This window comes from Mercurialis annua, linkage group LG3 (genome assembly GCF_937616625.2).
Source record: "Mercurialis annua linkage group LG3, ddMerAnnu1.2, whole genome shotgun sequence".
Lineage (NCBI taxonomy): Eukaryota > Viridiplantae > Streptophyta > Magnoliopsida > Malpighiales > Euphorbiaceae > Mercurialis > Mercurialis annua.
In genome coordinates, this window is record NC_065572.1 from 35008799 (window position 1) to 35022976 (window position 14178).

A 14178-nucleotide genomic window follows, 5' to 3' on the forward strand; every position below is an offset into this window, starting at 1 on the left:
CGAGTTATTTGGTTGCACGCCTTAATCATGTCTACATATATGAACCATACAGTCCTCATCGATTCAGCAGACAATTCGGATTTTGCCAAGACATTCCCGGTGATCTTAAACAACACTTGGAGGGCTTGAATTTGGATCAAATAGTTCGTCTTTGGCAATCTTGCACTAGATCTTCGACTCTAGCAAGAATAAAACTTCCTATGGTTCTTGATGATGGGAAAACTTTTGTTACCAAAGATTACTTTGATTGGTGGTCTAGAAAATGGCTAAAGACACCAGTAAAAGAATCAAGGCTAGTCATCAAATTGAAAACCAAGAATGCAGGAGAGAAGATTTCTGAAGCCGCCACCAATGAAATTATTGATGTTGCGTCTACTTGTGCACCGATAGGAGCAACAAAGAAGCGCACAACACAAGCAAGGGCTTATGAAGTTTCTTCTGGAAGTCGAGCAGAAAAGAAGACTCCTTCAAAGAATAATGATTCTACTCATACATTTGAGGATGGCATCAAGGACATGGATCAAGACCGTCTGGATTTCGAAGGAACTGATCAAGATGACTCTGACCGGCATTGGAATAGGCAAAAGAAGACTAAGTTGTGGATTCCTGGGGATCCTAAGGATTTTGGTAGCATCCCAAGTGGTTCATTTCCGCAATGCGACAAATTGGTAATGTTTATAATTTAACTTTGTCTTTATAAACTTTTTTTTATTTACCATTTTACTCATCACCTCTTCTTTTTCTATGTTGAAGCTCGATCTCCATGATCTAAACTTTGAAAGCAATTGTGAAGAATATGGAGACATAGAAGACACAGCACTCAGCTCTGAATCTTTCAAGTTGGTGGCTAGAGCATTAGAAGATGGTCATCACACAAACTTCATACAACCCTCACATGCGATTCTAGTTGATAACACTACTCCTTTAGAGGAGAATGCTTTGGAACAACAAAAGGAGGTCGCACCAAAGGATAAGCGTAACGCTTTTGAGAAGACTCAACTATGTGGTGCTGACATGTTTCTTTGCTTTGAACGTCAAGTAGCCACTTTATCTTGGGAAGCGCTACAAAAAAGACTCATTACTACGCCTTTATCAGAGATTCCTTCAATGGCCGAAGCTATATCTACTTTTCTTGATATGATGAAGAAGTATGAGAGTCTTGACACATCGATTCTAAAAGAACGCCTCAATAGTCTTCTTCAAAATATTAGAGAAGTAAACAAGAAGAAATCTGAACTTCATTCTAGCATGTCAGTGATTGTTCGAGATAAAGAACTTGAGAGGCTTCAAGGAAAACTGGATGCTTTTATCGAAGTTTAGAATGAAGCTGCCAATGATCGTTCCACTTTGCAAACCAGGATTGATGAAGCCAAAGAGGAACTGAAAAAGCTCGAGTCGTCCTTAGAGGTGGTCGAGAAGAAGATTCAAGATAATCAAGAAAATGCTTCGAAGACCCGTGATGAGATTTCCCATGTTGAGGTTGCTTCAGTTCATGATCCAAATGATGAAGCTAAGCTACAAGAGCTTGAAAGCTTATTGGAAGCAAACTTTGATGATTTTAACCATTTTCAATGGTCACCTTAGATCTTATTCTTTTGTTTTTGTCATTTGATGCATTTCCTTTATTTTGTCTTATGTTTATGTAATTAGACTCCTTTGATCATTTAATATGACTTATATTTCCTTCTTCATATCCTCTCTTTTATATTTATCTTATCAATGCACATGTCTTTTAATATATTGTAGTGTTTTGAACAAAATTTTTTTTTTCTTTATTTGAATGAACTTTTTTTGGTTGTGACTGAACTTGATATGATTCAAGCTGCCTACGTACTTTCTTGCGAAAGATCAAGTCAAACGTAGTTCAAGACTTTAGAATTTTTTTTTTTGATTGATTTTTTTTTTGTTATGACTGAACTTGGTGTGATTCAAGCTGCCTACGTACTTTCTCGCGAAAGATCAAGTCAAACGTAGTTCAGGTACAATTTTTTTTTAGGGGAGAGCCGTGCACAGTTTTAGCTCATGCGGGACAGGAGCGTCGCCGAGCTTCAAGCATAGTGCTTTTTCAAGAACTTTTCGTTGATAGGTTCAACACGCAGTCCATTTTGATCAACAATCTTGTATGCGCCATTGGAGTAGACTTCTTGAACAACATAAGGGCCATCCCAATTTGAAAGGAACTTGTTTCCCATTCGGTATGAGATGATTATGGGTCTTCTTACTGGAAGAACTAAATCTCCAAGTTGAAAAGAGCGCGGGCGCACCTTCTTGTTAAAGGCCTTTGACATTCTAGCTTGATAACACTCCAATTTTTGTTGTGCTTCATCATCATTTACTTCTACCATAGTGACATGGTTGACAGTTGCATTCTTCATTTCTTCATTTCTCAAAGTTGAATGAGGCATCTGACAAGTGATTACTACCATATGTTGTTTTCCCTTTAGCACATCACTTGTTGATACTACCCACTCAGTGCACCTTTTCATGCGGGATGTAAACTTGCTGCATATGTCTTTCGAATCAACGACATAGTTTTTATTTTCTTTAGACTTCCACTTATTTGAAACTCCAAGCCTTTTGTGCACTGAAGTTCTCTGAACTCGCGGATTGACATCGTTTTGTTCTCCAATCCTGTCAAAAACAGATACAAAATTGGGAGGACTACCGAGGCGATTAAAAACTGAAGTTCTCGATGTAGACACTTCATTGTCTTGTTGCTCTTCAATTTCTTCAATGGTGATATGTTGTGCATTTTCCTTGCGAATTTTCAGGCGCAATGGCTGACAAGTATTGTATCCAAGACCAGCCTTAGAACCTATAGGTTGGCTTTTCTCTTTCCACACCCTTTGAGGTTTCTTCATACTTCCTTCATTTTCATAGTCATCACATGTTTCTTCCTTTCCTAGGAGAAAGGTATTCTTTTGTCCATACCCTGCTTTAGACAACAATTTATAAGCGTTTGGATCAAATCCATTCGCTCTTTTAGTCGGCAGAACACCATGCTTTATTATAGAAGGTTGTGATGGCTTTGGAGCTTCTTCTGAGGGAAGCTTGCAAACACTAGAAGATGCTAAACCTGTAACTGGGAGAGTTAAATCTTTCAGGCCTTTGATCATCTTTTCTACTTCATGTGCATTCGGCGCTTGTACCCCCTTCTTGAATGCTTCATGAGGCGCACAAACAGGTGGAGAAGATGTGCATGCAGGGATATCAACTTCCTTTCCATAATCTTCTTTGACATATGCTTCTTTACAAGATTCATCGTCATTTGTAGACGAGTCATTATAAAATTTTGCATCGGCGAAGTAAGACTCTACCATTGTAAAAGGTTTAGAATCAGCATCTATCCTTTTCACTTGTCCATCTCGGCAATACTTAAAACATTGATGAAGTGTGGATGAAACTATACCATTCTCATGTATCCACGGCCTTTCTAACAACATTTTGTAAGTAGTCCTTGCATCAATCACATGGAATAATGCATTTGACTCCATATCATCCATTGTCATTGCAAGCCTAATCTTTCCAAGAGTCTTTTGACCTCCTTGATTAAAGCCTTGAATTACCAAACGACTCTTGAAAAGATCATCTATGGGTATGCCTAACTCTTTCATGGTCTTTAGAGGCAAGATATTGACAGCAGACCCATCGTCTATCAAGATTCTATTGACCATTTGTTTTAGAATAAAACCTTGAACAAATAATGGACGGTTATGAGGCTTAGAACCAAGAAATAAGTCCTCGTCGGTAAAGCATATCTTGGCCGTGCAAGGATTAAAAGCGAGTTCTTTACCCTCAGATTTTGCCTCTTCTTCTATGTCATCATGATCTTCTTCGTCAACATGGTAGCATGGAAAACCTTCATCGAATTGTAGCAATTTCTTTGGCAAAAACTCTTTGAGGGTTATGGGCACTCTTGGCTTTTGTGTGATGTCGCCTTCATTCTTTGTCAAAATCAACTTTTCTTTCACTACTTTTGAAGAGATTGATCTTTTAACAGTTTTAGTCTTTATCATCTTAGACCTAATTTGGGCCGCTTTAGGCACAACTGCCTTCTTCTTTCTTCCTTTCCGATGAGTAACAAGAGTCCATCCTTCATCAGAATTGTCTTCAATCTCTCCGTCTTGAATGTTGATGCCCCCAGTAAGGTGTGAGTTGTCACTTGATACTTGTAGAGAATGAGATGCATATTCACTAGGGGAAGACTGTATCCATGCTTTGACAGGTTCAAAATCTCCAAACTTTAAAGCTACAACGTAGGAACTCTCGTTCATAATTGTGGTTACGTTAGAAGTTGCAGCATCTTCATCAAACACTACATCACCCCTTTCATGCAGTCGCATAATTTTATCTTTTAAGACAAAACACTTTTGGAGCGGATGACTAATAAGTCGATGATACTTGCAATAGTTTGGGTCATTCACTTTGTCAGCCTCTTCAGGACGCTTCATTTCCGGCAATTGGATGAGATTAGCCTCAAGCAAGTCATCCAACATTTTAGAAACGTCAGAGTCATTGAAAGGGTAAACTTTTTCTTGTCGCTCCTTTAAAGTACTCTTCTTTACTTCTTGGCGGTTGAAGGTAGGAGGCTTTCCTTCTTGTTTCTTTTCATGCTTGGTGAATTTGAAGGGTGTTGTGGTAACAACCATGGAGTGTTTCCCTTCAACCTTGGTTGATGTTTTGCCCACTTTACGAGCCTCTTGTCTTTCTTTTCCCTTTTGGGGATCTTCTATCATTGAACCTTGAGTTCCCGCAGCGGCGATAGTTAGCTCCATGTCATGTGCACGAGTTGCCAACTCCTCGAAGCTTCGAGGCTTGATACCTTGCAGAATATAGAGCAATTGAAAGTGCATGCCTTGAATGCACATATCTAAAGCGGATGCTTCCGAAAGACGATCTTTGCAGTTAAGGCTCAAGTTTCTCCATCTATGAATGTAGTCAATAACGGCCTCATCTTTCCATTGACGTGTACTTGTTAGCTCTATCATGCTAACAATTCGACGAGTACTATAGAAGCGATTTAGAAACTCACGTTCCAACTGTTCCCAACTATCAATAGTGCCAGACTCTAAGTCCGTGTACCAATCAAAAGCATTTCCTTTCAAGGAGCGAACAAATTGCTTGACCATCAAGTCACCATAAGTACCAGCATTGTTGCATGTCTCAACAAAATGAGCTACATGTTGTCTTGGGTTGCCTTTGCCATCAAACTGTTGAAACTTTGGAGGTTGATAGCTTGTGGGCATCTTCTTGAGGTCAATCCTATGAGAATAGGGTTTGGCATATGAATATGATGGTTGTGTACCACTCTCAACTTGATCTTTGACAGCCTCCTTGATGAGATTCTTCAATTGGTCTCCATGAATAGAACCATTGGTGATTGAAATCTGCGGATCTTTTGAAGCATCACTAGAAGAAGAACCATTCATGGTAGTAGGGGCAAAGATATTCGCAATATCATCCCCTTCTTGTGATTGTAGAGTTTTAGAAACGACAACCGCCTTATCAGTTAAATTGTCCACCTTTTTCATCAAAAAGGAGATTTGCTCATCCTTTTCTTTAATGGAATCAGCAAGAGCTTCCAACACTTTACTCATCTTAGCAACTTGCTCTTCCAAAGAAGTAGTGCTAGTCATCATAACGCTCATAACATTAGAAGAACCTTTTGGCGATGTTGGCGTATATGGAGTGGTTGGCGAATCTTTGCTTGATGGCGACTTAGGATCTCCTTTTTTCTTTGGTGGAGATTGAGTTGGAGATGGAGCTTCTTCATCCGATGGTTGGAAAACGAACATCTTTTGAAGAAGGGGAAGAGTGCGGGCATAAATATCCTCAACCAATCTGTCCTTGATTATCGCTCCAGGGCTAGCATCAGTAGTATTTCGGACGATAAAACGCACTGGTGCCTTGGATTGGCGACCGTAGTTGTTGTTTCGAGAAGTCATGGATCTTGGTTGTTGTTTCTTTGAATTTGCGAAGGAAAGAGATGAAAGGTAGAGATATCCCACTGGGCGTGCCAGAAATTTGTTAACACGAATTTCTTGTCCTGTAATTGAGACGCAAGAAAATATGAACAAATGTCAATTTATTGAATTTAATCAAATAGCGGAGTACAATCTCTATGGGGTAATTTCTACACGTGTAGAAATTAAATCCTTTGATGCTTTCCTTCAATATTTGTGGATCATGGGCTTATGAAGCTTGTTCTTGAATTTGTTGTAGAATCTCCTTCAATTTGGTGAAGGAAATAGTTGAATCATTGACGAGTGATGAACACGCCGTATGAAGATTCGAATATGGAGACTTGATTTGATATGCAGTCGTTTGGTTGGATCTTTGACGGGTGATGAACACAACGTATGAAGATTCGAATATGGAGTCTTGATTTGATGTAGTCACTTGTAGAAATTATGCAGAGCTTCTTTATCGCTTTGTTTGCAGAGTTTCCACGACTTGATAGTGATGTGTGTAGTCGCTTGAAGAAATTATGCAGAGTTTCTATGTTGCTTTGTTTGCAGAACTCCGGCGGCTAGAGAATTATTTATGTCTTTTTGTAGAAATTATGCAGAGCTTCTTTATCGCTTTGTTTGCAGAGTTTCCACGACTTGAGAGTGATGTCTTGTCTTTTTTGTGTTGTGAGAGAACTCCTATTTATAGGAGTGTAGAGAATATGTATTTATGCACATATCTCTATACTTGGAAAGAATATTAATTTTATTCTAATTAGTTAAATAATATATTCACTTAACTAATAGACAAAAATAACATATTCTTTAATATTAGGTAAGTATGATTTGTTGACTTACCCAAAATAATTTATTTAATATTATTTAGACTTTATTTAATAACTAATTTTAAATTATTAAATATATTTAAAAGTCTAATAATATTAAGCCCAATTTATTTTATGAGCCAAAAATTTATGGGTCAACAGATATGTTTTAAAAATGTGAAGGAACAGAGCTCATATCAGGTTGCTCTTTCAAGGCTTGGAAATGTTGTTGCTTTGGGGAATCCATATAAAGAAATTCATGTAGCTTCTTGATTTATTTATGTTTCTCTTATTTTACTCATATTAAATGGGTTATATTTTTAGTTTGGTTAATTAGTTACTTTTTATCGGTTTGCTCCATACAATAAAATTTGTTTCTCAAATAGCTTTGTAATTGGATTAATCTCAAATAAAATAATAAAAAAGCCTACCAAAAAAATATATTATGTTAATTATATAATTTATCATCTGGTTTTTTATGATTATAAAAGTAATGTTATTTTTAAAAAATCCGTTTTCAACTTTTTCATACAATAAACAGTGCAAAAATTCGAAATTTAATTTTTGGCCTTTATGCATTTGATTCTAATAGTTTATGAGATATATCATAATTAATAGTTTGGTAGTTTATGTTTCAAAAATCTATTTAATGGTCCTACAATTTTAATTCTGCTAACTGGAAGACCCGTTTGTTAATTTGGGGAATCAAATCGTTTAACGAATTGAAACTGAGATATCAAATCGTTTGAAAGTGAGGTAACAAATCGTTTAATAAATTTAATTGTCTTAAACCAAACCCTATAGATTAGAAACAATATATCCATCTTTTTATATGACTAGGCAATGCTCTTTGAAACATGAGGTCAATTTTCCAGTTGGAGATCATCTCTTTCTTCATTAAATGTGTTGCAGATACAGACAGACGAGCGCCTATTTTTCCAGATGACCATCTACTTTCACCGGCTCCAAAACCATTTGAATGTAAGCAAACAGACGATCGTCTGTCTCTCTAGACGAGTCGTTTGTTGCTCGTCTGGTAACTCGTCTAAGGGACCAAAAGATTTGAATAAAAGTTGCAGGTGACAGACGATCGTCTATTATATATTTTTCAGTTTTCTTCATAAAAACGCTGAGAAAACATTTGAAAGCCATTATTTACGGATTAATACCAGTTGATTGTTTATATCAAAATTAGGAAAGTAAAGACGTATGGTCTAACAACAAGCTTAAGGGAAGACTTGAAGGTGTGTTTTTGAAATTGTAAGTATCATTTTGCTTTTCAATTATTATTTTTTAAGACAAAAAACCTAGTTGAAATTTCTTATAATACATAGACACATAAAATAAATTAATTAATTATTTAAGTATATAGTTTTATTTTTATTAATATTTATATATTATGAATTTGTTTTTGAAATTTAAATTAATTAATAATAAATTTATATTTAAAGAATCATAAAAGATATTTGTTGTTACTTTTAAAAATAGAGTAGTGTTTAAATAATCTCTTTCAATTAATAATTTTTAAAAGCTAAATATATCAAAAATGTTAACAAGCATTTAATATGTTTAGTTTTTTTGTTAAATTAATAAATAAATTTAATTATATTAATAAATTATAATGTTAGATTGATATAATAAATTGGTAATTTAAACACTAAACCCTAAACCTTAAAACCCTAAAACCCTAAACCCTAAACCCTAAAACACAAAACCCTAAAACCTAAACTCTAAACCCTAAACCCTAATTTGATTTAAGTTATATATTGAAGTAATTTAAATTTAAATAAATAACATTAAATTAATTTATATATATTTAAAATAATATTTTATATATCAAAATTAAAAATTAAAAAGAAAACATGAATAATTTATAAAATTATTTAATCACAACCGTGCATTGCGGTACGTTGACCTAGTAATAATTGAATTAAAATGTCCGTATGATAAAATATAAAACCTGCACTATGAATCTAATGGATGTTTAAACAGATAATATGTTACTATTTTACTGATATGGTCATTAAAAAGTGACACATAAACATAGTGAACCACTTTGTACGTAATTTACGTATTTGAATTAAGTATATTTTTGTATTTTAAAAAGTGGCTGGGCTGTGTTTGATATCTTTTCTTTCTCATCATCAATTTCCTTTCCTTCTTCTTTTGGTGCCAAGAGATTTTCAGATGTTAAATGGTGGGAAAATCCGAAAATAATATTTAAAACATTAGTCTGCAATTAAAAAGAATTAATTAATAATATGCCCTCCAATTTTAAAATTCTATTTTCCTCCTAATTTAATCTTTATCTCTTTTAAAATTGACAATATTCATCACCCACGTTCTTTTAAAACTCAACTCACGTACTATAACCATAAAACTCTCCTCTTTCAGTTTCTTCTCCATATCATCTTTTATCTAAAATTTTAAGTTAAGGACGGCAAAATCAAAGAGACATTGAAGATCAAGAAAGAATAGATTGATTTATGTATCTTTTTGTCAACAGATTCCATAAAAGATGGGACCTGGGGCTGGTATTAAAAAGAGGGTGATTTCCTTAAACAACTTACAAAAAACTGCCAAAGCAAAATCACAATTGAAACCAACGAGTGTTAGTTCACCTATATTTGAAATAGAAGATCAATCTCAGGCTACCGTAGTGAACCGAACTTCTGCTCGAGTGATCGCTCAGTCTCAGCCTTATCTCGTTCCAGTGACATCTATTGTGAATCAAAGAAGTGTTGAAACTCACAGCCGTATTGACTCAGCAGCTGCTGAAGCATTAAATCCTACGATAAATCCGATTGCTCAAGATGAATTCATGGTATTGGAAGAAACAAATATTGACGATGGTTAGTTGATTTTCTATTCAATACTTTTAATATTATACATTAAATTATTTTATTATATGTAATTGTCAATTTTTTTGGTAAATGCACCAAGAGATTATATTAAGCACAAAAACCACGAGCTACAAAGTTAACAGGCCAAAGGCCAAAGTCACAAAGGCCAATACTAAAACCCACAACAGCCAAACAAGCCTAAAGACTCAAACAGAATACTATAGTCAATTCATCCTCTGCCAGTTCTGATACAACTGCAAGAATCTCTGGGAATTGGATCTGTAAGAGAACATCTTCAGCAGAACCTCATTCCTGATACTAGCAACAATTTCATTTTCCTTCACCACTTTGTCTTCAAAAACTGCCTTATTCCTCCCTTTCCAAATATGGTAGATGGAGCTGATAAAGGCTACTCTTCTCACCTTTGCAAGCCAACTTTTTCCATTAGATCTTCTTTCAAACCAGGACCACTCCCTCCTCCACTGAAGCGCCTCTCTGTTAATCATACAAGAATGCAGAATTTTCTTGAAAACAGCAGCAGACACAGAGCAATTGAAGAACAAGTGCTCATTCGTTTCTTTCTCTAACTTGCACAACCCACATAAATCATTATCAACTATTCCCCATTGCTTCAATTTATCTTTAGTTCTAAGTTTCTGGTGAATAGCAATCCAAGCAATGAAGCTATTTTTAGGTATATGTCCTGGACTCCACAGGGTTTTCCACCAACTAACTCTAGGGCCTTTGATTCTAAAATGCTCCCAGGTAGTTTTGATAGTGAACATACCTGTAACACCAAGGTTCCAACAAATCTTGTCTTCTCTGTCAGCAGAAACATTAAAATTATCCCTCACCAACTTCCAGGCTTCCTCAGTTTGGTCATCCAGGGGATCAGGAAGGGTCCAAGCATTTCTTCTCCAAACATCATAAACTTTCGAATGCTTTGGTACATCAGAATCACTGATGGACAGATTGGGGAATCTATCCACTAAAGCTTTACCATCACACCAGGGATCATGCCAGAAAGACAAATCACCTCTGCCCAACTCATACTCAAAGTGAATGTAATTGTCAATTGATTTAAGATATGTTAAATTTTTTTGCCATTTTATTTCTTAGATATCCTTTCTAAGAGGAAGGGTCGAGGGAAAGCGAGAGGGTTTGAAGTTAAAAGACGAACCAAGGATGGTTCCAAAATTGGTGGAGTTATGATCACAAAAAGGAATAATTTACCAGTAGGTCCTTCGGAAAAAACGTTCAAAATGGAAATTGGTGTTCTCACTCGATTAATGGCACCGCTAGGTGTATTTTATTGGTCTGATGTAACTGAAGAAAACAAAAAAGCCATGATTACAACTCTTCAGGTACATAAATTATTTTATATCATAACTGTTTTTATACACTTGTATAGTGATAATTTGTTCTTTCTATTCGTAGAATGAATTTGAGGTTGATTTAAGTGATTTACATGCCAAAAAAGTTGTATATGGGATGATGGCTAGACGATTTTTAAATTATAAGTATCGTTGCCACTTGCACTATAAAGGATTTCCTACTCGAGATGCAGCTGAAAAGAATCCACCCGAAGATGTTAAAATAGACGATTGGAAGAAACTTTGTGAGCACTTTGTTGAAAACGAAAGATTTAAGGTAATAATTTATTTTATTTTATTGACTCTCATCTTTGTGTTAGAAATAAGTTAATTAACATGCACTGTGTATGAACTACTATTACTTGCAAGTAAAATTTAATTAAAATGCACGAGCCAAATGGGATGTGTTTGTTATCAGCCTGGCTGAATGATGTCCAACCTATAATTGATCATCATTCGTAACAGTTACATCATTATTTGGTTTTAGTGACAACTAATCTGTTTAACTTATTCCATTATGAACTTATTTATTTGGATTTGGGTGAAAAATGATACGAATAGCAGCCAACTAAGTGCAAGTAATTAGCCTATCCCTTTAAACCAACCATTAGAATCTATAACAAAACTTCTAGGAGTTAATTTTTTTATATCAATAAATTATTTGTATTAATATGATATTTCTTTTATTTTAAGTCTTAGAATTTCAATTATTAGATAAATATTAATTTTCAATATCGTAATAGGCTCAAAGTGCTGCAAATGTTCTTAATCGAAAAAAATTGGATGTTCCTCACACTTCGGGGTCAAAGTCCTACTGCCAACGCTTGTATGAAATGGTATGGAGAATTTAATTTATATTTTAAATGTAATATACTTTTTAATATGTATTTAAATTTATCATGTTTTTGAGTTTTTGAAATGAATTTATTATATATATATAGTTTATAGGAAACATCTGAAGCTATAGATGAAGAACCGCCTGAAATGAGACTCTATTCTCAAGCACATCATAAAAGAGATGGTTCATGGATTCACCCACAAGCTGAAGAAAAATACGTAAGATGTTTTTTTTATATATAAAATTATCTAAATGGCATCTTATATAATTTTACTAAAATATGCGACAATACTTAGATAAAAATGGAAGTTATTCGTTCACAAGCACTTGAGGGAGGCGTTGGCGTAGATGGAAAAAACATTCTTGAAAAAGTATTGGATAAACCAAAGTCCGGTTATCCTCGTGGACTTGGATATGGGACAAAAAGGATAACAACCAGAGAGTTAGAGTTTGAAGTTCGTTTACATACTGAAAAGTCTGAGTCCGAAAAATGAGCAAATGAATTAAATGTTCAAATTCAAGGTCAACAAGCGACGATTGATAAGCTTACTCAATCGCAAAACAAACTCATACTTCTTGTTCAAAAACTCATAGATGAACAACATGGCGGTGAAACTTCAATTGATTGGTACGTTACAGCTCTTTTAAATATATAGAATTAGATTAGAATCAAAATCCTCGCATTCAGTAAGTTTTAACTCTCATGGAATATCATCAGTGTCATGAAAGTGGTCTACTACCACTACAACAAAATTTACATATAGGGGCGGTTTTTTTGTTCAGTAGGGGCGGTTATAACCGCCCCTACAAGCAGTAACAGCGTTTTATAGCCCCGCCCCTAAATCGCCGTTTATCCCGGCGCCACTACACTGTGCGGGCGGTTTTAGCAGCTGCCGGGGTAATGGTTTTTTTGGGGCGGAAATGTAGGGGCGGTTCAAACCGCCCCTACAATAACAAATTCTTAAAAAATGAAGGGGCGGTTCAAACCGCCCCTACTGTCCGGAACTTTTGAAAAACGGAGGGGCGGTCCAAACCGCCCCTACTGTCAAAAAAAATTCAAAAAAAAATATAGGAAAAACATCCCGGACCTGCATTAAGCCAATGAACCACACGTTTACTGCTGAATAATTAAATTGATTAATTTTACTTAAAACATTCCTATAATCAATCAATTGAAACTCATAATACAGTAATTAACTGAAAAAGAAGCAAACTATCTTCTAGGCTTCAAGGATCATTCATTGGATAAAATAATCTCTGTGTTATTTTCCGTCATCTTTTGCGTTCTATGTTTGTGAACTACAGATCCAATTATGACTATCAGAGGAAGCACAAAACATTCTAGTAAATAACAAAATCAATCACCTTAATATATACAAAGAAAAACATAAGTAAACAAGCTTCAATGAAGTCAAAAAAATTAAAGCTGCTTACTTCCATAGTCTACCAAGTTCAAAACCGAGCTACGAGCAGCACCCTGCAACCAGAAACCAAAAAAAAAATTAATAGTAAATACTTTCAACAGTTATTAATCAACAGTCGATGTTTCATAAGATTGTGAAGAGCTCACTTCTTTTCTGTACAAGCATCATAAACAGAGCATATCAAAACAAAATAAAAAAGAGAATTAAAATCATTGAGTCTTTAACTAGACCTTCTTTTGTCTATGTCATAATGTGAAATCGGTCGCTCTGCTCCTGAATTATATGAGGCCGTGATGGACCTTCTGCTGACTGGCATTTCTGGCCCGTCTTTCTAGTCTTGTGGTTATACGTGTCGAATTTCTGCTGCTCTTCATCGTCAGTTACGGGTGCTTTTCAGGTTACAACGTTATGAGCTGTGATATAATTGAAGTCACAATCATGATAAACAGAAATTAAGCAACAAGAAAAACAGTGGCAAAAGAAAATTGATTTGGAGAAAATTGCAGGACCCCCCAAAAAAGAACAGGATAATACACTCGATCAATGTCCCTAACAACATAATGCTACTAATATATAACAACTGAGAGTGTGTGTAATTGTAGAGTCATGCTTGCTTGAAAGTCTTGTTAACTGGGATATCTTTATTAAGTTGCTACAATTTTGTTGAAAGCTGAAACTATAAAGGACCCTGATTAAATCCTGGTTCAATGCCCGACGACGCAAGAAAATAAGTACCAGCAAAAGAATCTATAGAATCAACTTTTTGTTCATGAAGTTAATGAACATACCTGAGACATGCCTCCCATAAAAAATCCATCACGGAATGATTGATATGGACCTTGGACTATCTTCTAACGCATATGCACTGATATCTTGCACTAAATAAAAATATGTTCTAATTAAGAATTAAATGATTTAAAAAAAGATT

General features: G+C 35.1%; 1 protein-coding gene and 1 long non-coding RNA gene across 2 annotated transcripts; one reads left to right on the plus strand and one right to left on the minus strand.

The window, feature by feature from the left end:
• Positions 1-9544: 9544 nt before the first annotated feature.
• On the plus strand, positions 9545-12299 carry LOC126675276 (uncharacterized). Its single transcript, XM_050369888.2, has 5 exons — positions 9545-9624; positions 10735-10979; positions 11053-11265; positions 11732-11824; positions 11937-12299. The coding sequence occupies exons 1-5, from the start codon at positions 9594-9596 to the stop codon at positions 12066-12068; spliced, it is 714 nt and encodes a 237-aa protein (XP_050225845.1). The 5' UTR covers positions 9545-9593; the 3' UTR covers positions 12069-12299.
• A 640-nt stretch (positions 12300-12939) lies between these two features.
• On the minus strand, positions 12940-13941 carry LOC130015361 (uncharacterized). The gene is made up of 2 exons (XR_008790494.1): positions 13481-13941; positions 12940-13303 (listed from the first exon to the last, which is right to left on the minus strand). It is a non-coding gene; the product is annotated as an uncharacterized LOC130015361 (long non-coding RNA).
• Between the last annotated feature and the right edge of the window lie 237 nt (positions 13942-14178).

What these genes read in the sequence shown, in the direction of transcription:
- LOC126675276 (XM_050369888.2), top strand. Translation starts at nt 9,594, where the DNA reads ATGGTATTGGAAGAAACAAATATTGACGATG. An exon ending in AGAAACAAATATTGACGATG is followed by an intron (nt 9,625 to 10,734) that starts GTTAGTTGATTT and finishes TTTATTTCTTAG; the next exon opens with ATATCCTTTCTAAGAGGAAG. An exon ending in CCATGATTACAACTCTTCAG is followed by an intron (nt 10,980 to 11,052) that starts GTACATAAATTA and finishes TTCTATTCGTAG; the next exon opens with AATGAATTTGAGGTTGATTT.